The 25,562-nt window shown below is 38.2% G+C and overlaps 1 protein-coding gene across 1 annotated transcript in view; it reads left to right on the plus strand.

Moving 5' to 3' along the window:
* COL25A1 (collagen type XXV alpha 1 chain) overlaps window positions 1-25,562 on the plus strand; it is a 322,787-nt gene that overhangs the window by 257,941 nt on the left and 39,284 nt on the right. The window contains exons 14-19 of the mRNA XM_051616887.1: window positions 159-185; window positions 2,549-2,593; window positions 7,249-7,281; window positions 7,446-7,481; window positions 11,420-11,464; window positions 24,882-24,944. Of these exons, the coding sequence (XP_051472847.1) occupies window positions 159-185; window positions 2,549-2,593; window positions 7,249-7,281; window positions 7,446-7,481; window positions 11,420-11,464; window positions 24,882-24,944 (249 nt within the window). The remainder of the gene's footprint in view (window positions 1-158; window positions 186-2,548; window positions 2,594-7,248; window positions 7,282-7,445; window positions 7,482-11,419; window positions 11,465-24,881; window positions 24,945-25,562) is intronic.

Below are 25,562 nucleotides of genomic sequence, written 5' to 3' on the forward strand. Positions count from 1 at the left end.
TGTTTATTGAAGATTTGCTTTTGATTTTATTGTCTGAGGCAATGTCATCAGTACTGACATAATTATTACTGGTTGACTTGCAAATTATAGTAATACTAACTTTGATTTTTGCTTGTGTTAGTAACTTATTACTTCTTTGCTCCAATTATTTTCATCAGGGTGACCCTGGAGAAAGAGGAGAAAAGGTGAGACATGTTTCACTTCCTTTGTGGTGATTCTGTTTTTAAGAACTGCTTGGAGAATTACAACTGATGCCAAGTTTAAAAATAAATAAATATGGTTACTACCTAAAAATAGAGCAGCATTGTGCAGCCTTTACTAGTGTCAGATAATACCTACTAATAGAAGTTAGTGATCTGCGATTACTGCAGTGGAATTAGTCACAGAGAGCTGTGGTTATGTGTTATATGGTTATGTGGTTATATGTTATTGAGCAGCTGTGCAACTAATCTGAACTGTGATTAGTCTCAGAAAAAGATGAGTTTGTCTGAATGAATGAGATCCACACATTTCTCATAACTTGGTTTTGATGCTCTGGCACCTGTGCAGAGTAGAGGAATTAGGTAACAGAGTGATAGCTACATAGACTCTAAATGATGTATGGGTAACCAGTTATCTGTGTACCAGAAGTGGAGTCCTCCATTCTTGGAGTTTAAGGAAGAGCAAAGGAATCTACCCTCAATGATTTTAGGCCATAGGCTGTCTGGAGAGGCACCAGCAGCACAAATGGTATGCTAATGGTGCTCCAACTTGCAGCAAGTTAGCGAGAAGTCACTCCTCTGATGTCCGCAGTCACACCAGGACAAGATGAGGGGGTGGAAAAAGCTCGTCTGCAAAACTTGGGTGTAATTCTAGTCTTCCAGGGAGAGTAGCCAGCAGGAGCACTGGTGTGAGAGTACACACTGAGAGTCAAGCTTCTGCATCTCTACAAGGGCAATTTGAGAAATGACATAAGCTTTAGTTTGAGAGGAACTGTACACAACCTCATCTTCTGCAAGTACACTGAGACATGTTTTAAAAAGCAATTTGCTTGTATTCAGGTGCAATTTGCTCTTGAGAAACGTCTGCCTGTGTATGTGCAGCTACCAATTGACTTTCACTTCCAGATCTTTGTAAATTCATGTAATAGCATCTGGAAGCATGCTTTGCAAAGGCAATTCATTTCACATTTTGAAAAGCACATCATAATAATAATTCATGAGACTCTTGAAAGTGTATACCCCACACGTAGAAATATGTAACTGGGAGTCTCTTGTCATTAAATCATTACTTTGTTTAAAATCATATTTGTTGAAGAACCTCAGTAATCCTTTCTTTATTTTCAGACACAAAAGGATAACTACAAATTTTAAGATATACTAAATTTCTGTTACTTAAAATAATGATTTTTTCATAATCATCCTTTGTCTTTTCCTAAAAAACATAATTATAAATGCCCTCAATATGCTTTATCATGTTGAATGAACATGGGATGACATACCTAACAGTTACTGTTTTGTGTTTCCATGTTTCTTCAAGTCCTTAGTTAAAAGTGCTGCTAGATTGTTAGCTAGTTCCCATTGTGTCAGTGACTGTGATATACAAAATAGTCCCTGTTATAAGTCCTTTGAATGAATTTTACATTAAGGTTTTCAGAGCAATACGATAGATACTTAATAAAAGTTATTTTAATACTGCTACCAACCAAGGCCTGCTAGAATGTTTTTAGCCTACTTACCTTTAACATTTATAAATATTTTTGGCATTTTAAATATTTCTTCCATTTTACATGAACTTCAAGTCCCACAGGAATTTTTTTTGGCCTATAGTCTCATGTATAACAAAGACTTTTTGGTGTAATCTGGATTATATGACTATAAATGGAAACAGGGTTTTTTATAGAAAATCTTTTGAAATGTTTCTTTACCAAGTTTTTTTTAAGGTAGAAAAATGTCTACCCAACTATGAAAAAGTGTTATCTGAATATAACTTTTTTTAACAACAATTTACAGAATGTATATAGAAATAACTATCATTTTGGTAGGTCTTTGGAGGAGTGGTATTCAGTGAAGCTTTTTTTAGTTTATGAATCATTCATGAAGGAATTTGGACTCAGAGAGTATATGCCATAATTTACTTGAGAATCCTGACAAAAACTATTGTAATTGTGTAACTGTCACCCAAATTTGATTAGATGCATTTAGGTGAATGCCTCCATGTTGGAAAAAGTCGTACATAGTGGTAATTTAAAATGCTGAATCATCATGAAATCATTAATTCATTGCTAAACCACAGTGAACTGGGGAAGTCTGTAGACTACATCAACAGGAAGATAGTTATTTGATAGTTTGTGGGGGCTTTTTGAGCACTTCTGAAAGGGTTTACAGTTATAGTGAAGAGTATGGAAGACATAGCATCGATATAAACCACGCTTCTTCACCATGTCATAGAAAGATTGACTACTTGATTAACAACGTTAGGTTACTAATAATTTTGGAATGCTGACTCTTCTCTGCATGCTGTGCTCTTACATAAAATCATTAAAATATAGTATGTATTTTAATTATAGGGTGATGCTGGAGAAAATGGACCTAAGGGTGACACAGGAGAAAAGGTACACTGCTTACTAAGAGAGAAAAAAGATGTGTGCTTTAGGTCTGCTTACAGGATAACCAGATAATGATAATGAGAAAAAAAATGCATTTTAAACTGGTGTTTGTTGTTTTTTTTTGAAAGATTTTGAGTGACTTGACTGAGTTTGTTTTTATGAACAGCAGAAAAAACATCACTGTTCCATCCAATTAAGGATAAAATTCCTAACTTTACACAGCAGCAGCTTTGGTGCAGAATACATCAGCATGTCTCTAATTAGCACTCCTACTGAAATTCACATCATACAGAAACTTTGGTCACAGTCTGCCAGACTACTGGAACCACGTCTGCTGAGTTATAGCTATTTCTGATATATCCTTTCATGTTTCCCCTTCTCTGTTCCTCTCCAAGAGAGGGACCAAACAAATCTAGTATGGTGATAGGTAACTTACCTCTAAGTGGAGAGTTCAAGATATAGACTACATTTTAAAGCTTTTTGCCAGGTGACATCAGCAATAACCTTACTTAATACCTTGTTAGTTCATTGCTGTGAAATACTAGCATGTCACAGAAGTTAGTAAAAAGTAGATACTGTCAAAAATGTATTTTACTTAGTTTTGATTGATTTATTTTATGTGAGACTCGTGCTGTGTCACTGCAAAGAAAACCCCAAACAAACAAAAGAACCCCAAACAATAATTGAACTTGAGTTTTGAAATGTGCATTGCTTATCCAAGTCATAGTCTTCAGCAGTCAGAGCAAAACCTGTGTTCCATGTTCCACAGGAAGAAGAGTCTGTCATAATGATCTCTTGTGGCCATCACGTTGGAACTCACATGCTTCTAAAACATTCATTTCAGTGACTACACTTGAGCAAAAGCATAAAAAATTCTTTTTGTACTCATATGTGTAATTGCATAACACAATCACATCAGTTTAATGGAAGGAGAAATTTATGACAGATTTGTCAAGCTGGTAAGGAATACATGTAAATCTCTCAGGTCCTATCCATTTGGATACGGTAAAGCTATGCTTTCAAGAACACAAGCATTTTATGGGGCATATTCTAAAATCAGCAATTAAAAATAGAGATAGATTAAATTAGATTTAAGAATATTCAAGTTACTTGATTCCCAGAGTTTATTTAAATAATACTTCATTTGCAGTCATGCTTATTAACCCAGATTAAAGTCTGAAAAACCTTATTTAGTTACTTAGACAACGTATGCCCGTAACAGCATCTTGATCCAGTTTTATATGATTCAAGAATATAAACTCTTAGCAAGTATGACATTGTTGTTCAGTTAGATAGTCAGATAGATAGATAGCCCTGGAACAAGTAAATGCGGAGTTAATAATCTCTCTGGCTAATGCAGCTTCACTTGTTGCTTTTCTTCTTAATCAGTTATTATCAATTGATGCCAGCTAACATGCACTAGAATACCTACACTGCTCTGCAGTCCATAGTTTGCACGTTCCCCAGCTTGTTTAAGGAAATACAAAGTTCTCTCCCTCTTTTCAAGGGTAAATACTTTCTTTCCACTTAAAATGTTTTAAATATTGCTATGTGAACTTTGAACAGTTTTTCGATCTAGTTTGATTCAGTTTGTGGAAAGTATAAGTCATCAGGACACTTACATTGCTGTATCTGAAAAAAAAAGTGATAAACTCATTGATCTTTGTAATAAAGGAGTCTTCCATCTCTTCCAGGTTTCATGTAAGTTTCAGAGGTGGGGTGGTGACATGAAAAAATATGCTGTTGGTGTGGAGTACATTGCATTAACTGTAACAGGCTAGAGTCCACTGCGCAAATTTTTAGAACAGAGTGAGCAGAATTGTGACTTTGTTGACTTTCATTATTTTTCCTCCATTTTCCCTGCCACTCAGAAAAAAAGATCCAGATCTTCTAGGAGAGCTGCAGCTTAACATTTCTGGTAGATAGCTCTGCAAACAGCACTTTGTAGGAAACCTTTTGACAGATAAATTAAGAGTAAGCATCAAACTTGGTGTTACTACATTACTTTTGTACTACTTAACAAGGATTGTATTCTTTCTGCTCTTCAGTAGAAGGGAAAGTTTTTGCTCTATGATCATTTTGTATAAAGTCAGCATGAGTTTGCTCATCAATCCCTTCTCATGTAAGTGTTAGAGGAAATTAGAATTACTAATTCAGCCACATTTTATTAACATGTTTACAAAGTAGCCTTGACTTTTTTTCTGTATTTCTTATTTATATTTTTTCTGTAATGTTTCTGCAGTTCCCTTACCGATGTCATTGTCATCTAGAGGAGGCAGTTAAACTTACCTTAACTATAAACCCTGCTACAATGAAGGGTTTCAAAGTAGCATTCCTTCTATATTTTCCACTGGGTGCTTTCTATGGGCCAGGAGATTAACATAAAAAACTGTTTGTTGTCTTAAAAGAAGCAGATGAAATCAGGTTCTAGCAAATTGCACAGCCAGCCTGATGGATGTATTATACTTATACCTATTTTCTGTTATAGTTTTTCCCTACTACATAACTTGTGTCTTGTATTTGGGTAGCTCTGGAAGCTTGAGGCATGTGATGTGTTATGGAACTTCACTACCAGATGAGCACTCAAAGTTTAATTCACAGTTCACAAATCATAAAAAAATCTTTAAAAGCTTAAATAATGTTTCTGTGAAATGAATACTAAATTTACATCTATATGGTGAGAGAGCAGTAGGTAACAATAGCCTTAGACTTAGTTCAATAATGGGTTGCTATTTGTGCAGTTAATGTAGCTTTGTTTTCTGAACTGCTGTACCTGGTGGCTCTCAGAAATACAGACTTGGGGGCCTACTTTTTGACCTGTGACTTAAGAAAGAAACCATCTTTGCTGAATCATCCTACTATGAAGACAGTGTCAATGCCAAACTGAGTTCTTCTACTCTTCTACTGTAGCCTTGGTCCCTAAAAGCTACCAAGCTTCTTCATTCTATGTGCATGTTCCCCTGCTAAAGTTTCTTCATTTCTAAACTGTCTGACTCATCAGAGAACTGAGAACATGCTGTACCACTTTTTTTTTAAAATCCCCTATTAATTTTAATTATTTCAAGAAAGTGGATTGTAAATGTGTCATATCTTCTCCATATCCATCATTACCTTTTAAAATGTTTAACTGGTGAATGTCTCTTACCAGTTGCTTTGCCACTTTATAGCTATAAAAAGTCCTTGAGGCTGTGCAGTTGTACATACTTGTAAGGGGTATCAGCAGTATCACTCATGCATGTCTGTCAAAATGAGGCAGCTCAGGTTTCCAGACATGAATCAATCCTTCATAAAACTGATTTTTTGTTTATTTTGTTGTTTTGTTGTTTGTTTGGTTTTTTTCACACAAGAGTGAGCTGCAGTAACTCTGTACAGGAAATCTACCCCTTTTCTTCAAAGAGCATGTTATGTGGTACCATTTATTTTTAGGAGACTAGTACCAAAAAGACCCCATACCCAAACTAACTTTAAAACTATAACATTCACAGAACACTTCCTCTGGCTTCATCAAACCATCAGGAACGGGTATCCCCTGTTTGTATTTTAATGCAGAGGACATTAAATGTTTATAGTGTACTTAAGCATCTTTAGCATGGGCTGCAGTACTGGCTCCTCTGATAACCTGTGTAAATCACTAGCAGGCTGTTGGGGAGCTGGAAGTTGCCACTGTGTTGCTTTCCACGAACAATCACAATTTATTCTGAATAATGAATAGTAATAGAAATATAAGCACTATAGCCATCTTCAACAGCCTGTAGTGTGACTAGCAAACTTTTCCTTAGTTTAGGTTTTTCCATTTTTGTTTGGTGTGGCATTTAAGAAAAAAAAAAAAAAAAGGCAATAAAGTGACTGTACAAGAATTTTATTGATCCTGTGACAGTTGTACAAAACTGGGGCTATTGGCTTCCTTGGCCATGTCACTCACTGACCCTTTGCCCTTCCTAACTTCCTAACAAATCCAGTCAACACAACAGAACACGATCATCTTTTTGAGTGCTAGATGCCTCTTCAGAACAGAGACCTTTCCTGAATACATAAATTACTGCAGCACTCTCATCATGTGATGTGTAACACAACTGCATTAAACTATCAGCTTAAATATGCTGAAGAGCTGTAGAAATAAAGCTATGACCTGTGGTAATGGGGATAAATGCATAGGTCACTGGGGGTTTTTTCCAAGGCTAACCTTCATTAGCACTAAAAGCTTTGTCAGTTGAGACCTGGCACTTGCCATCTGTAGAATTAGGTCAAAAAGATTACCCATATTATTTATAAATGGCAGTAAATTGTTTTTAATGCATATCAGCTATTTAGCCATGTCAAAAACATTCCATCTTCTGGCTTGATGAAGCACATTTATACAAAGTCTGCAATTATTACTTCTACATTATTAGTTGTGAAATTTGAGATTAACTATTATGCTGTTTGGATGAGTGAAACTTAATCTTCTGCGTGTTCTTGAAAACAATACTGTTCCTTTTCTGCATCACACTGATTTAATTCTTTGAGTAAATTCCTATGTAGCAGCACAGAGAACAGGTAATCATGCTATATGGTTATTTTGCTATATAGTCTTGCTATACTCTTGCATATTTTGTTATGCGTGTTTCCTGAAAGACTGTGTATGTAATAAGTGTGATTATTTCTTTTGGATTTTGCATCAGGGTGACCCTGGTTCTTCTGCTGCAGGAATTAAGGTAATTTAGTTTTAAAGCAGTTTTACAGGGGAAAGAGAGGTAGTTGATCTGTGTTAATTTGTAGTGCCATTGACATTTTGGGTACCCTTAACGTTATAGTTTTTCCCAGCTCTATTTTTAATTCATTTTCTGGAATCTCATTTCTTTCATCTCTTTTATTTTAGGGTGAACCTGGTGAATCTGGACGGCCTGGACAAAAGGTATTAGCTGGAAGTGTTTGGTTTTCCTTTTCCTCTCTGTTGGATTTGTGGTAAACAATGTTACACAGATGTTACCAGTGGGACTTATCCCTGCTAGGATGATCCCAAGGCAATGCAATTTAACAGCCAAAGGCTTGAGCGCGTTTGGTGTATGACCATATTGTAGTTTTTAAAAGCACAGGAATGATGATACTAACTAGCATGAAAAGCAATATTCTAACAACCCACCTCCTCTTCTAGCCATAGCAGACTTCTGGCATTGAAAGCTTGCCCAATTGCAGCTGATGAGACTAACAAAGAACGGCTCTGCTCCTTAAGTGATCACAAGTAAACCTTGCATGTTTGACTAAATATTAACCTTCAGACTATGGTGAATTATTACATCTCATTAGGAAGAAAATCAGTGTTGACTAGAATCCCATTCACAGAGATCTTTCAGGGGAATCAAACTGTCAGAGGCACATGGTATGTTTGGAAGGACATAGACCAGGTAATGTTCTTCTGCTGCCGCTCTGTTCTTCCTTCCAGGGGAAGAAATTCCCCTGGGTGCTGCGTAGCTGAGGCTGCTTATCCAAGTAAAGGTCCAGCAGGAAATGTAATGACTCTGTTCTGCACGATGCCCTCTGAAGTTGGGGCACTTCCTCCTTGAATCCGCAGTAAATCAAACACAGTGAATGCTGTGCCATCAGCTGCCTTTCATGAGGGTAGGAGGCAGGTCCTGCTAGGAGAGCTGGTGAAAGAACAAAAAGAAGAGATGATGGGGCAACCATATTTTTGTTTTGCTGTACTTGGATTCCCTCAGGAGCCTTCAGCACCATTCTTGCCTCTTATAATACTGAAAATTACCCATTGCTGCCAGAGTGGAGCAGAGTCTAGCTGTCAATTGAGCTATCAGGTATTCCAGCCAGCCAGCCAAGAGCTAAAATTCTATCTGGTGATTGGCAGTACAACCATTTTTTAATACTCAAGAACATCTGGTAACTAAGCGGAACTCCAAAATGCATATAAGTACAAAATAAAATAAGAAGGATTTTTCTGAGAAATTACAACTGTCATTGATTATAACAGAATAAACAAAGACTCGTATGGTTGCAAATGCAGTTCTTTAATAAAATGCAGATTTAATTAGGAAAGGTAATCAAAGCAGCTTAAAGCCATTTAATCCACAGATTCATTCAGTGTGTGCATTCTGCAGTGTATGCTTTGCTTGGGTAATAAACTACAAAATACACTTAAGAACCTGTCAGGATTCCTACTCTCATTAACTGACTGTCATGGACACAAAACTAGCAGTGATTTATCAGCAGGCTCCTGGATCTCCATCCCCAGGCATCAGGTTTGATTTAATTTAGGTAACATAGGTAAGTGAAAGATACACCATTCAGACCCTCCATAGTCTCAGCTTGTTGTTCACACCAAAGGGCACTTAATGTGTTCTTTCTACTTCACCTCACAAGCTTCCAGTATGCCACAACTGTGTCCCCATCCCAAACCAGCAGCTCCCACAATTCAGAGTGCCTCCTTCAGCCAGGTACCCCATGTCTGCTGTTCTGCCCTCTGCTTAGCAGGGACTAATTCACTCCACCACAGGTGGTGGGAAACCCTTTTTTCAACTGGAGACGTGTCTCTGCCTTGTACATAATCTCAGTTCTTTTGCCCCTGCTGTGTCCCATTCCTATTTCCTTCCTGTATCTTTCCTCCTTCCTTATATTTTACTTCTTCCTCTTCTTCCAGTTATTCTTTATCCATCTTCTAACAACAGATAAATACTGAGTTGCCCACCTGAATAGTATTTACATGAAATGAAATGTGACAGTATTTCAAAGGCCTGACAAGGCTGTTGTGGACCATATGTATTATAGAGGTGATAGAACAACCTGCCCTGCCAACCTGAGCATGATGAAATGGAGTCAGTATCAAGCCTTGGTTTCTTAAAAAATCATTCTTCCTATAGATCATACTCAGTATCAGGAAAGGTCTAGAAAAGAAATTATTATGCATTAATCTACAATACATATTCTAGTGAAGTATTGGTGATTTCACTGTGCTTCACATTTAATGTATCTTTGAGAGGCATTTTAATTGTTTCAGATTACTGTGATTCTGAACTGGTTTTGCTGGATCCTTTCTGCTTGTTATGTGTGGGTCTACGTGGGTTAGCTCTGTCCCAAGACTAAACAGTGACCTACTGCAGCCATACTAATCGATTATCAGTTATAATTATTCAAAACTGTGCTTAGAAGAAAAATGTAGTTCTTCCACAATTAGATGAGAAAAGATCACAGTTGTAGTGTGGTATTTATGGCTACTCAAGTAATCTAAAGACAAGAGAGTAGGGTTTTGGAGCATTTTGTCAGGCATGAGTGCAGTGAAGGCCTTCTAAAGGATTATTCTGTTGCAAGAGTGACAACCCATTTTCTGCTTTCAAAAGTGTTAAGCAACATATCAAGAAATAATAGTGACTACTGAAAATAGTATCTTAGCGTCTATTCTTTCATCTAATTCTATAGTTAATATTTTGAAACTGGAATCTTTCCTGTGCTTTTAGGCAACGTGAACAGTTAAATTTTGGAGAAAGTGAAATGGACACAGAAGCTGTTATCAGATCCTTCTATAACATTTAAAAATCACTGAATTTGGTAAAGTGATTTCCAAACCCTCTGTTGTGTTTTTCAGTTTGTGGCACAATGTAATTTTGTTCTTATTGCTTCTAGTCTATTTAATATTAATGCCTCAAAGACAGTCTTGGGGTACTGTAGTTTGATGAACATCTGTATTATGTATACGTGTTTATGTTTGTGTATGTATAAACACGTATATGTGACTGTCTGAAGATGTCTGTGTGCATATACACATGCATATAAAATGTTTTAATAGCACAAGCTGCATGAGCCAGCCCAAGCCACAGAGCTAAAAACAGGATTACTGTAGAGCTCAGGAGTGTACAAAATCTGGTATATAGTTCAACTCAGTGTGAAAGTAAAAGTTGGCTTCAGAGTTCAGACCTGAGCTTCCAGAAAGTTTAGGGAATATTCAGATACAAGGTACTGGTCAGAATCCATCTCTGTATTAAAATAAAATATCCAGCCTTTAAAAGAATGTTTTCTTCACATGTTACTACTCTTTTTTTTTTTTTTCCATCATCTTTATTTCCCTAGACAACATCTTTCCATTTAGCTGATATCTCAAAATGACCATTTGTGCAAATGTTGTCATCCTTGTCTTAGACTAATATCAACTTCATTTCAAAATTAATACATTCAGTTTTCAATTCCTGTTACAAAATTACCCATGCAAATGCAGTACAATAGGTCTTTTCATTGCAATTTCAAATGAGAAAGGTGTTTCTGAGCAAAGCAATAGATTACATTCCTACTACCCTTCATGACACTATGTAAATTCACAGAAAAATTTCAATTTGAAATGTTGCTATGGATAGCTCTATAAAAATGATGGCTCACTTGTAATTAGGCAGTCCTGCTTGAATTACACGATTTAAACCAAGCTTTTCTGAATTGCTTGGTAACTAGACCAGACAGTTACACAGCACAATACCTAGCTCAGAGTTGAAAATATAAGAGATTTGAACATCTGTCATAAGTATGAAACTGAAATGGCAGTATGTAAAATGAACCAATGCTGCTTCTTTCCTTCACTTTTGATGAAGGCCAAAGTGAATTCATTTTTGGCTTTTCTGACATGGATTTTCAACATCATTGTCATCTTCATATCCAAGGTTCCCAGAAGATACTTAAGTTTTTAACATGACTCTTACTAATTGTGCATTTAAGTCACTCATTTTGAAAATATGAGTCCTGTTTGAACTGACTAGCAGTCATCTATGCTCTTTTATTTTGCTACAGAATATACAGGAGTGTTAACGGGATAGTGAACATAACTGAATAATGTCTGTAATATTATGTAATTTTCCTGTATAGGGTGAACCAGGTCTTCCTGGGCTTCCTGGACTCCCTGGGATAAAGGTAAATAAACTGTAGTCTCTGTTTTACTGGGGGGACACCACAAAGGTGGTAACTGCAAGAATGTGGCTCAAATGGACTTACTGTGCTTGTGCTGTATCTTCTTCTGAGTCTCTGGTATTGAACTGGGGATTGTCACAGAGGGGTTTCATTTGGAAAACTGATTTAGTATCCATGAGTAAGCGGTGTATCTTACATTAAAATGTGAAGTAGAACATTGCATTCTAGTGCTTTAAAAATAACCTAATATAGTAGTTTCTTACATTTTTAATTAATGGAAGAAGCTTGTCATGAAAGTTTTACTTCATTTCCACTTTGATGGGTGCTTTCCAGTAGCAACAGTCTACCAAATTTACCAAGCCTCCAGCCAGAGAACTGCATTAGTTATGTACAGGCTGTGGAGAACTGGCTCTGTCAACAGAAGTACTCTGTGCTCCATTACACAGCGTTGATTTCCACTGACAAGTCAAAATGTTTTAACAAGAGTCTATTCAGTATTAGCTACAGCCCCTGACCTAATACCTGGTTTAGTCCCTGGCTTCCAGTTTGTCTGGGATCTTTAGGTAAGCTGATACAAAAGACGTGTGGTTGATTTAGTTCTAGCCTAAGTGGCTGCACTGGGAGTTGCAGACACTTGCGCAGTTTGAGCTGTAACAGTGTAATGCTGCACACAGTGAGTGGATTCACTTATTCTGAGGGAGTGCAGATTACTGTGGTTGTTTCTTCTTCGTGGTAAGGACTGCTCTTTCAGAAAACAAAATCTCTTTGAGATTTTTTTTTTTCTTCATTCCAGCATGGGCCTGTGCATACATCAGGATATAGTTTATATCATTTCTCCAATAACAAGTGGAATGAGCCAGAGGCCAAGCTCTTGTCCATTTTGGAAGGATTTGAGATTTATCTCATTGGAATGTAACATTGGCAGTGGTTTTCTCAAAGGACCCGGGAACTGCTGCAACATTGAAGCAAAATGTCCCTTCTGTGTTTCTAGTGAATTATGGGAGGAATTGAATGTACATAGTAAAGTTTGTGTTTTAATACCTGAAAATATAGTTCCCAGGGAGGTTGTTCATTTTCTGCAAGAATAAACCTGATATTGACTAGCGAAGATCATGTAAGAGCTGAGCCCTTTGTGTGATGGAACTGTATTTTTTTAAGGACCTTTGAAAGCAATCCCTATTCTGTTTAATAGTGAGCAAAGAGGTAACTCAGTTGGAGGTCAGTGCCAACATTCTAGGGCCACTTGCCAAAACCAGTTGGAGTTACAAACGATCTTTGGAGAGTCCATGTTTATACAAACTGTGCATGTCCATGCATACTATCAGCAAGTAAATAAAAAAGCTTAAATCCAAGATTCTGCTCTGGGAAAATTATTGTTGTTAAGCCTATTTTGTTGGTGGTAAGAATGGCTCAGAAGGGCAGTTTTCAGATTCATCTGAAAGGCAAGATGTGATATGAAAAATGGATGAAGTGTGGGAGTTTTACCCAGTGAAAATTTGTTTTACAATTTAGTGGATACAGTGGGAAAACAGTACAATTGCCTGTAGAATACAGTGGAACAATTTTGTCAAATGTTTCTCCTTTAGGTGACTGCTAGCTTCTATTAGAAATCAAGGCCGGAGGGAGACTAGTGATGAATCAGTGAAGAAATTCCATCTAGTACAATTCTGCATTGAAGAGGCTAGATGGTGACAAGGAAGCCAGCAGGACATGTGTAGACAAGAGCAGAGCAGGTCTGGTCATAGCAGGTTTACAGAATGGGTGCTGTTTGATTCAAGGCATTTGTAAACTGTTTAATTAAGGAGTTTGTAGGAAAAAAGAAAAAAATCCTAGATTTCTCTGTTGCAGAGACTATGTCTGTGGCATGAGATGTGGTACCAGAAACGAGAGAGTGGCTGGAGTTAAGAATATAGGTGTTCATCAGCAAAGAAAAAGCAATAGTTTAGCCCCTTTTGTCACTCTCTGTTTTAGTAAAGATTTATGTATTGCCATGGTAAAATAATCTCGTAAGTTTCCACGAACCTCATTGACATCTTATGGAGAAACAAACTTCCAGTGTGCTGATGTTGGTTGAAAGCTACTTTGAAATAACAGTGCCTGGATGAGAAACTTGAGCATGGAGGAAATCCAGTTGTCTGCACTTGCAGTCTGTTGGTGCTATCTTGGTGTTGCTGCACAAACTTGAAAGGAATCTTGCTTGAAGTAGTGACATTTTTTTCTTTTTCTTTTTTTTTTCTTCCCCCCCCCCAATTTTTCCTTGTTGTTTGTTACATTTTTGAGGGTTTCTGGGGTCTGTTCCCAGCAGGACTTTAAAACATTTCTGAGATACGTCTTTGCTATTCTGTCTTAATAGTGATATGCAGTGGAGGCATAATGCAACAAATGCAGTAGAAACCTCACACACTGTCATGAGAACACCTAGGAACTTCTTACAACATGTAAGACATTTCCATAAGGAAAGGTTTTCCCAACACTTAAAGGGATTACAGGCTTCTCATGTATTTGCATGCCAGCACAGTAGCTGCCAGCAGGGATTTTGCAGGCTATTCCCAAACTTGGTGAGATGGACATCTGGCAACGCAAGCATAAGGCTAGCAGTGGCAGGTAGAAGAAAGTGATGGGGTTCAATACAGGACAGTGTCCCTTTAATCTTTCTCCCAGTAGGAAAAACTAAATATTCTTGTATTGATGGTATTATTTTAATACTATTAATATCTTCCGCAGTACTGTTCTCTTCAGTTTCTGTTACATTATGCAGCCATGCACATACACACTCAAGAGTCTTCTACAAATTTTTTTGTTGAGGTCTCTTGCAACTAAGAAGCTTTGGGGTTCTCACCACACTTTTTTATTTTTCCTCAGTCTTTCATAATTGGAATTACAGAGCATTCTCAAAAATGTTGTCTTCCTAGGATGTCGTAGAAATTAACACATTCTATTTGTTTTCTGTCTTTTGCCCCAAATTACCAGTAAAGCACATTTCCCAAGCAGGTTTGAAAGGTTAGCCCTAGGTGACAAGTGCATCTGAAATGGATTCATTCCTGTGGATGAATGGTTATAGCTGAAACCTGTGTTCAACTGGCCAAGTAGTCAAGGAATGGAGACAATATATATTCTGGAAATTAGATAAATAAATAGCAAAAGTTCACATCCATTTGATATACAGTAACTCAAATCACAGAAGTGATTTAAGATTAACAAACTAGTTATCTGAGGATCATGTTTCCAAAGCTTTTATGTTCTAAACCGCTTTGGAATTGTTGGATTCTGATGTTCTGATACATACAGGCGTCTTTGAGACAGATGAGAAGAAAGAGGCAAGAGATTACTCCATGTTGCCTAATTTTGAAAGAATTTCCTTTAGTATCTTTTAATACTTCTGTGTAAAGAAAAGAAGATTAAGATACAGGGATATTCTATGCATAGGAAACTCTTGGATGTAGTTCTGGTCTTAAATATTTATCCTTCAGCTATTGTGTAAGGAACTGAAGTCTCATTTTCTTAAAATCTGTTAGTTGAACTACAAATTTGTTTTTTTGTGAATGAGTCTCTCCACAGTGGTAGCCTGTATTATTAAATGTTTTAGGTAACTGTGCACAATGATAGCAATCTTTACAAATGCTAAACCAGCCTGTGAAAACATAAATGTCATGCCAGGCAGTGGACCGTGTATTTCTAGCTACATCTTGTCTTCTCATGGTTGAAGAAGCTTCCCAAGGCATCCAGTGCAGTCTACTTGAACATGTAGCCAAACTACTTAAAGGATTAATAAATACTAGTCACTGGCAAAGTTTCAGCTTCTTATAATGTCATTTCAATTAATTAATCAATGTTCCTGGGAACCTGTTAGAGCTTGGTTAAATGTGATACTGGAGACTGAAGGAACTGCAACATTGGAAGGAAATGCAAGTATCATCTCCAAATTCAGAGTATGCAGCAGGGTCTTTCATTGCCTACTTTCTAGACCCCTTCACTATGCACATGCGGATGTTTTGGGAGTTCTTCCTGTTCTTTTTCATTCTCTCCTCATTGTCAGTTGGTGCCATGGAGGAAACACAAGTGCAGTCAGTTATTTCCAAAGCAGTGATGAAGCTATCTGCGACATGCTGGAGAAACGTTTCTCAAGCACCTGTTGCTGTTTAGGAATGACTGGAAACTTAATGAGCCCCTGAATGTGTTCTACCATGTCACTCAGAAAGCGAGTAAGAGATCTAAACACAGAATATTAACTCATCGCTCTGATATCCCCCAACTGACACCAGGCAGACACAGAATACTTTCTATGAAACATTAACTTAATATATCTCATAACTTTCATGGGATGATACATACAAAGCAGCACTCACTTTAATGGAAATGATGTGTACCCTGATTAATTGTCATGTCAGACAGCTCTCAAATCCATTCTGTTGCATTTTCTGCCATTTGGGCAGTACAGTCTTCAGCTTCATCACTGCAATGGGAAGCCTTCAGAGAACACAAGCTACTTCTTGGTAGCAGCACTTTATGCAGGATCTGGCGCTTTTTTAGCATTTCTGACATTTCTCCTTCTGTTTTAAAAACAAATGCTGAAACAAAGCTTGTGAGTATCACTAAGGTTGTTTGTTGTGTATAGGAAAGTTCTTTAAACTTTGCTTTTTCCCCAGGAGCTCCTAGGAAGGCTGAGCACATTTTCCTAATGCATTTTTCCTTTTCCATAGTTCCATTCTTATTATTTTTCTTCCTTGTTAGTGACTGTTACCAGGAAACCTGCAGGGCCCATATCTCTCTTTTTCCATTTTTTCCAGGACTCAGATAACCTTGCTCAGGCTTCAGTTCTTTATCCTATAGGTCACTATATTCATAACTCTTTCTAGCCTGAACTCAGGAGCTGGAAGGAACCAGCTGATCTTCTGACAGGCATCTCTGAATCCTGGATACAAAGATATGCTGAATGTGGTACTTGCAGCAATTGAAAATGGTAGGAATCATAGAATCATCCTGGTTGGAAAGGACCTTGAAGATCAAGTCCAACCATAACATGAATCCCCCTACCATAACTTAATCTACCCCTTCAGTGCTTATATCATGTCACTAAGCACTATATCTATATTTCTTTTAAATACTTCAGGGATGGTGACTCCACCACCTCCCTGGGCAGCTTGTTCCACTGTCCAACCACTCCTTCAGCAAAGAAATTCTTTCTAATATCCAACCTAAACCTCCCGCTTCATAGAAATGTAGGTTTCTCTCTGATATGCACTTGCCTTGGCTGGTACATATTTTGAAATATTCAAGCATGAACTGATTTCCAACCTTTGAGCACTCACACACAGTGTTCTTCAGAGTGGGTAGTCTGCCTGAGTAGAGGAAAACGTGCAGTGTAGCACAGGTCAAATGCTGAAAAGTAGAATATAAGGATATATGTTCTGAGTGAAAATGGGAATTGATCCAAAAAATAATAAAATCTAGGTAAAATATAAAATAAAAAAATTAGACAACTGTGCAACTAGTTTTCAGTATTCGGTTTCCAGAGTGGAAGAATATATATACAGACATGTATCTGTATGTATGCAGTTACATACCTAACCTAGCTGTCTGTTTTCCATATGTTATGGCAGTAATCACTTGCATAGGGCAGACATGTAATTTCCCAGAACTAATTTTGAGAATCAAGGCCAGAAAATGAAATAATCATTAACATTGGATGGTATGCACATCAGGAGTGTTTACTGGGGCGTTCTTTGAGATATATGCATTTCTTATTAATCCATCAGAAACTATCCCCTCCAAATCATGAAATCTCTCATTCTCTTCCCTGGAAAAGGCTTAAACAGTAACTGAAACAGAGGATGTTGTTTTCTCTAAAGTTATTACTAGTTGGAAGACTGAACTTAAAAGGATCTATTTCTCAGGATCTATCACAATTTTAAAGCATAGTTTAATTTTGCTTTGTAAAAAAAAAAAAAAGAAAAATCAGTCCAAATAAAAAATTTTGAAAACACGTGAATAATCTGAGAGTCCAATCTTGTGCCATAATTATAAATCAAGTATTTAGTCATCCACAAAGAAGACTTGACATCAGTAGTCTGAAAGCATTTCTATGCCTCAGACACACAATTTTAGATGGTCAGAAATTAATGCATGCAATGAAGTTCTTTACCTCTCAGAGTCGCAGCAAAAATTCCTTAGGTTTGTCATCTGACTGTTTTCCAAAGGGTACAATTTGGGGCCAGATTCTTCATAGTTTAGCATTTCAGTCATTACAAAGAATTAAAAATGGGGCGCTTATTACAACAAGTGTTTTTATTCTAATCCTCAAAAATGCTGATATGAATTATATTTAGTCTTTAAGTAAGAAGTCCTTGATATGACTAATGCATGCAGAATTAATCAGATTTATTACTGGTTCTTTTAGCACCCTTCCAAAGCACCATAACTTCTAAGCAGGCAGAACTTAAAAGCAATGAGAAATTTATGCTCACTAAAAAGAAATAAATGTCGTACAAAGCAGAGCTTGTTGTGAAGCTTCAGGGTTTTAGCCAGGTTGTAAGGTTTTACTTCTCTAACTCTAAATGAATCATAAAGGCTAAACATGCATTTCAGCAATTCTAAACCAGAATTGTTTATTCTAAGTTTAGGGACTGATTAAGGAGTAAAGATATTGTTTCAAATGCGATGAGTGAGCCAGACAACCTGTTTTAACTGGCCATTTCTGGAGCCAATTCTGAATGGGAATGAAAAGCCTTGACACAGGCTTTATAAAATGGGGTGAAGTTTTTTTATCAGGTTTCCTTTTACCTTGCTCATTTCCTTCTTATGAGCTGAATACTGTAGTCCTCCCAAGAGCAAAATTCCCATGGACATCAGGCTATATATAAAGTCCCTTCAGTGCCCTTGTTAGCAAGAAAAGTGTTAAGGCGTTCTCTCTGGCTTCTGTAGCCGAAGGCTGGCTGAGTTTGAGAAATCATGTCAGTGGACCTGAGTGCTTCAGACATAGGCAGGGCACGAGCAAGCACGGCTTCATCAATTGCCCTGGACTTACTTCTCTGTTGTAGACTCCCAAGAATTTGGCCCTTACTCCTCTCCAGCATGGAAAAGTTGCACTGTTTTGGTTAGAAAACAATCTTGGAAACAAAGCCTGAGGGCAGCAGGTGGCAATTTCTGGAAAATCAACACAGGCACCAGTGAACCAAATCCAATTTATTATAGTTTCATATCTGTTCTCCAGAATGCCTTGGGTTTTGTTTTTTTTTGCTAGCTATTGTTCTACATATCTCTACCTTGCATGGTTCAGTAGTGTTAGGCTAGGAAAGGCCATCATTTTTTTTTTTTGTTTTAAATACGCCTGTGAGTCGGGGTAGCATTTAAGACAAGCATACGTTGATCTCTTGATGTGATTAAAATGAGGACCCTTCTGTGTCAGTGCTTGTCAGAAAGGACACTGTGGGCTCTCCCAGGGTCTGCGACTTGACGAGTTTGCAGGCTGTGCCATGCCAGATGAAGAGATTCTTAGAGAACCTCTAGACATACAGGCAGGAGTTTGGAAGCTCCAAGCCTACCCCCAAGTTGTATGTTGGAGCATGTCAGGGTTCCCTTCCAGCCCACACAGCTCAGTTTTCCATGTATGGAAACTGTGGGGTGGACACACATTACCGGAGTCCTCTACTTAAGTTCTGGATGCTTTGGCATGGTTTGCCAACCCAGGAGTGTGCACATGGAAGTCCTGGCCTTGGTATGTTCAGACTTGCAAGTGAATTCCAAGGAAAGGTGCCTTATGTCCTGGATCCATGGCAGGCCTGCGAGTCAGCCCCTGGGGCACAGAACTGCTGTGGTCCCAGCAGTGGGGCAGACACTGCACAGAGTATTTCAGGACCAATGAACTGTGTAATAAAGGAAGGAGTTTGACATTTAAACTTCTCTGGCTAGTTCTAGTACATAGCTCTAGGTAAGGATTGAAATGACATCATTCCTTGCAAATTCAGGGTCTAAAGGGTCATTTAGTCTCATTTCTACAGCATAGAGAAAATGATGCAATAATCTACTGTAAAAGGAAGGTGGCTGCTACTCTACTGCCTCTTGTGTTTTATGGTTTTAGCAACAATAAAATATGACATTTTATTAATTATTTAAAATATTTTTATTTACCAGACCAGAATAGCTGTCTGTCATTAAGAAATGGAAGCAAATTTTTTTCATTGTTACAGAAAAGTTGATAGTTTGTGTGCTGTTTTGCAGTGCAGGTTTTCTTTTCAGGCAAACATTGATCTGGGTGGGAAAATGTGTGTTATATTCATTAGAAGAATAATTATAGAAGGAAGAGCCTTTTGTGGGAAGACAGTGTATGCAGCAACTGCTGTTCCATGTTGATTGCTTGTGTCAGCACAGAGCTGTGTATTTCAGGCATTGGAATTGGACTAGGCCTGCCTGTGAGAATAAAGTTTCAAATAATTGTGTTGCTGTGTGTCTCAGCTGCACATTGAAGGCTAATTCTGAATACGGTATTAGAACTACAGTATTAATAAACATTTGCCAATTTAGAGGTGTTTAAAACAAAAATTAGCATCGCTAATGAGATTTCAACTGTTGCACATTCTTTAAGTGAAGGTTCACCTTTTAGCCAATTAAAGGTTCTATAAAATTTAAAAGAAGGCAGCAGCAGTGAAACAGAGTGTCTTAGGGTTAACTTCTAATATCAAAGCTAGCCTGTGCCCCAGCCCATAAAAGCTTTGATCATCATGGAAACCAGCTATGAATATGTCTAGATAATAATCCTCATAAAAATCTGACTGTCCTGTGAAGTAAATGACAAGGTGGCTTTTCCTTTATTAAATTTTAATGCAGCTCACATTATGCTAGCTGTACAGCATGCCATTACAGGGCCCTTTTCTGATTCAGACATTTTATGGTAAGAGGTGAAAATTAACATTAATAGTGTTTCTGAAAAGTAGTATATCATTTGCTGTCTGACCCACTAGTATTTCTACCATTCACAAGCATTTGAGAGTGAAAATGAATGCACATAGAGACAGTCTCTTAGTCTCTTAAAATATTAACATATCAAGCCATAAAAAATGGCTTCTCAAAAAGATAACAAATCACTCCTGTAAAACAGAGCATTTCACAATCTTGTTGATTTTACTTTTTTTTTTTTTAATATCAAGTTGCCTGTGTTGTAAGATTGATACAGATTGCTCCAGGCCTTAACAGCAGATGAAGTTTGAATGCTGGAATTCCTCTTCTTGATGTCCTGTGCAATGTGGTGGTTTCTAAGCAGTGGTCTCATTACTATGAGTTAAGTCTCATTACTAGGTAGTCTCCTTACTAAGTTAAGTCTCATTACTAGGTTAAGTCTCATTACTAAGGTCTCATTACTAAAGAGTTAAACTAAAAAGCACAGAGAGCCCTTCTTTGCTGATGCCTTTCTATACAGCTGCAAAACAGCATTTCAAATGGGGAGTCCTTACTTTTCTTTCAAAACCTACCTGGTTTACGTTTCTTTCTGTTTTTTGTGTTCCCTGCCCCTGCTTTAGCAGGCAAAGAAGCTTGTGGTAGATTCTTACCAGGTAAAATGTTTTTATTGTAAGGAATTGTAGTGAGATGCTTAGAAAAGTATTATAAATCTTGGCTACTCTGATTCCTTGTGTTCCTCCCAGCATTTCACTGTAGTTTGGAACAAATTCTGAGATCATTGAAACAAGAGACTTCAGATCACAAAATGCTTCAGTGAATCCAAGAGCTACAATGTTGTCAAATCAAAGTGCAGTCCCAAGCAAGACCTTACTATTGCTTTCCTGCAGCTATGTGCCCTTTTCCTTGATTTCCTAACAGCATTCCTCCATGGCTCTGGCATTGTGTTTGTTTGATGGACTAATCAGAAGGGTCTCTCTCTTGCCTTTGCCTAACAGGGTCATCAGCACGCCTTACTGAGAGGAAACTTCTTGTTTACATTTCACATGTCATTGGTAGTGTTAATTTTGATAGATTCTCATTTCTTTTTTGCTCCTTGAGTGGCATAAAGGATAACGTAAAGCAAGAAGCCAGCAATATTTGCAGAATACAGTTGCAGGATACAGCAGGTACAAGTAATGGGCATCACTTCTCAGGCAAAAGTTTCTTTTCTGAGTAACCAAGACAGAAATGCCAGATTGGATACATGCATTACCTCCACTAACTTTGATTAGTGCAGGAGTATACTCAGTGAGCATGTTAGTTAATGCCATATGCTGTGGTTCTACTCAAGAGATTTGAAATATTAGGGAGGACATGGCTTAATTTCAAATCATCCAAACATGTTATCTTTTTATGTAGAAGTTTAGTTCAGATGGCAAAACAGATCTGTCTTTTAACTTACTGGGCCTCACTAGCATGAGATAGAGGGAGCGCTGCATGTTTTTATTTTTTTGTTTAATATAGCCAGGTCTTAACTACTGCAGTTGATTTCATGCATGATAAGTATGCACTGTTGGATCATGTTGAAAGGAAGAAGTCAGAGAGTTGTAGTCAATGGGGCAGAATCTAGTTGGAGGCCTGTGACTAGTGGAGTCCCTCAGGGGTCAGTACTGGGACCGGTGTTGTTCAACATCTTCATCAATGACCTGGATGAGGGTACAGAATGTACCCTCAGCAAGTTTGCTGATGACACCAAGCTGGGAGGAGTGGCTGACACACCAGAAGGCTGTGCTGCCATTCAGAGGGACTTAGACAGGCTGGAGACTTGGGCGGCGAAAAACCTGATGAAGTTCAACAAGGGCAAGTGTAGAGTTTTGCATTTGGGGAAGAAAAACGCCATGCACCAGTACAGGTTGGGGGCTGACCTGCTGGAGAGCAGTGTAGGTGAAAGGGACCTGGGGGTCCTGGTAGACAGGAGGATGACCATGAGCCAGCAATGTGCCCTTGTGGCTAAGAAGGCCAATGGCATCCTGGGGTGCATTAGAAAGGGTGTGGTTAGTAAGTCAAGAGAGGTTCTCCTACCTCTTTATTCTGCATTGGTGAGGCCGCATCTGGAGTATTGTGTCCAGTTCTGGGCCCCTCAGTTCAAGAAGGACAGGGAAGTGCTGGAAAGAGTCCAGCGCAGAGCCACAGAGATGATTAAGGGAGTGGAACATCTCCCTTATGAGGAAACGCTGAGGGAGCTGGGTCTCTTTAGTTTGGAGAAAAGGAGACTGAGGGGGGACCTCATCAATGTTTACAAATACGTAAAGGGTGAGTGTCAAGAAGATGGAGTTAAGCTTTTTTCAGTGATGACCAGTGATAGGACAAGGAGTAATGGATACAAATTGGAGCATAGGAGGTTTAAGGTCAATATCAGAAAAAATTTTTTTACTATGAGAGTGACAGAGCACTGGAACAGGCTGCCCAGAGAGGTTGTGGAGTCTCCTTCTCTGGAGACATTCAAAACCCGCCTGGACGCCTTCCTGTGTGATGTGCTCTGGGTGACCCTGCTCTGGCGGGGGGGTCGGACTAGATGATCTTTCGAGGTCCCTTCCAACCCCTATGATTCTATGATTCTATGATTCTATGTTCAACTTGGCATCCACCATAACCACCACATCTTGGTCAGCAGAGCTGCTACTCACCCAGTCAGTTCCTGGTCTCTGCTGACGCACCACTTCTTCCACTTCACATTTGATAATGTTGTAAAGCTCTGGGTCCTGTAAGATCTGTATTCTATTTATGCTAATTAAACCACCAGTTTCTTCCAGTATCAATTCCACTAGCTACTGCAAAGCACCTTTTTCTTGTCTCTTTAGAGACTCTGAGGGAAGGTAAGACTTCTTTTTGGACTTTGGCCAGGAGTTTTCCTGTGGTGTGCAACTGGTAGAGGCCTGAGCGAAGTGCAAGAATTTGACTCAAAAGCTGTGCATCAACCTCTGAATGACAGTTTGAAGCCTTATGACTGAAAAGACTGAATTCTGTAGTCACTGCATGTTTCTTTTGCCTCGAAGTCATAATTAGCTGGCCAAGAAATTAGCCCTGGTAATGTCAGTATTGAAACAATTTGAGGCTGTTGAATACCTTTTTGTTCTAAAACAAATTATTGAAGCTGCATGGTTCTTCATTTACTGACAGTGAAGTGCTTCCAACTGCAATTACAACTTTAATATACTTTTGCTGGTGAGCACTGATACAAAGACTTACATAAACTGTAGGGTTATTTTCTTATGACAGAAAAAAAAACCAAACATGTTTCTCTGTGACATTTTTGTCTTAGTATTCCTTTGTTATCATATTTTGAAGCAAGGCCAACTGGAACTTCATGTGAGAAAACTCATTATTTAGTTGTATTTTTTGCCATCTGAGTTGAGGTCACTGAAAGATTGCTATGGCCCTTGATACAGCCACAGGGAAGATTACTCTGATTATAGATGTGCTAGAGACCTTCTTTGCTTTGAACAGTTAGTGATGGATTGTTGATACAAGTGCAGATGAATGTGCAAGAATGCTTCCTAATTTACTTGCCCCATGCAGCATACCTGTATTTCTATGGAGGCAAACAGGTCAAGAGAAATATTATCCAAATGCTTATGCTCACTGTCTCTATATGGTGTCAGAAATTATATCAGTAGAGGATTATGACATGTTTGTGAAGGAAAACATATGGTTTATTAATCTTCTATTATCCCCCTTCATGCATGGAGATAGGTAATAAAATATGTCCTTACTCCTCTGCCTAATGTTGCTTCTGCTGAAACTCAGCTTGACTTCTGCTCTTTGTCTGTTATGTTTGTACAAATGAATGGGCAAGAAATGGGTGGAACAGAAAGGGAATGAGGAGAGCTGTGGCTCTTTCCCAGCTGTTCACAGCCAGAAAAGTTGTCTTGGTGCAGAGAACTGAAGTATTTTACTGTCAGAATGAGGAGGAACAGTACCATGGTGCTGGAAGTCTCTGATTTGAAAGATTGGTTTTGATCTTCTTTTGGGGGATGATGCAGCCAAGTACCTCCCTTGAAGCACATTGTAACCGTACCATCTGGCCTCTCCATTTGTCATTGCTTTTTCATACCCTCATCCTTGTCTGCCCATCCTTTCACATGCAGCAGTAGAAATCTACCTTATAACACTTGACTGAAATGAACTGTTGCCTTTTAAATTTAGGAATTGTTCAAAACATCCCTCTTGCCTTCAGACTTGCTTTGATATTAATTTGGTATATTATTTTGTAGTCCAGGTTTCATATTAACAGTCCTTAACCTCATAAAGACTAGGTTTGGCACCTTCTGCTTCATTTGCATTTCATGCCCTGTGTGATGGCTTGCTACAAGAACTTGCACTAATGAAAGTTACCCATAATGAAAAGTGTGTCTGTGTAGCTTGCATCACAGCTGGAAAGCTGTAAGCAATACAAGGTAAATCCTGTCCAAAAGAAACTTGTGTTGCTGTAGTTACATGCTGCTAAATAAATAATCTAACTTTCCTCTCCAATTGTATTTTTATAAAGGGTGAACCAGGTTTCATTGGTCCACAAGGAGAACCTGGGTTGCCAGGGCTGCCAGGAACGAAGGTAAGGGTAATTGGCCAACACTCTGGTGTGAAGCCTTTAGAGCCAATGTCAGATTAAACTTCCTCAGCAGATGGCAGAGACTGAGACTGTACTAATGGAGGAAAATGTACAAAATCATAGCTCATGGACCAGTGCTAGATATATACGCCTTTGTACTAATGCCTCAAACAATGTGAAGGCAGATGTTGTATCCATTCATAACTTAAGTTCATTCATTGCCTTTGTTCATGTTAGTATCCCAAAAATTATTTGTTCAAGAGGCAGAATATACATGAATGTATATGACAAAACTGTATTGTCATAAATGTTTTTCTTTAGAAAAAAAGCTTGAGATTTTGTGCAGGTATTAAAACTTTGATACTACAAACCAGACTCTGAAAATACAACTCCATGATACATGGGGGTTTTTCTCTCTTCCTATGGGACTTTTTTAGCCATTATATGTCAAAGTTAGAATAGTATGAATCCTACAAACAGTTTCACAGCTTGGGAGTTTTTATTCCAGTCCTTTCAGAATAGGGAAAAAAATACCTTGCAAATCCCATTTCCATTGTAAAGCCCTCTTCATTTGCCTTTGAGAAGATGGTATTTACTCAGAGGAGGGTCCCCCAACCCATT

This window comes from Apus apus, chromosome 4, assembly GCF_020740795.1.
Source record: "Apus apus isolate bApuApu2 chromosome 4, bApuApu2.pri.cur, whole genome shotgun sequence".
NCBI classification, from domain to species: Eukaryota; Metazoa; Chordata; class Aves; order Apodiformes; family Apodidae; genus Apus; species Apus apus.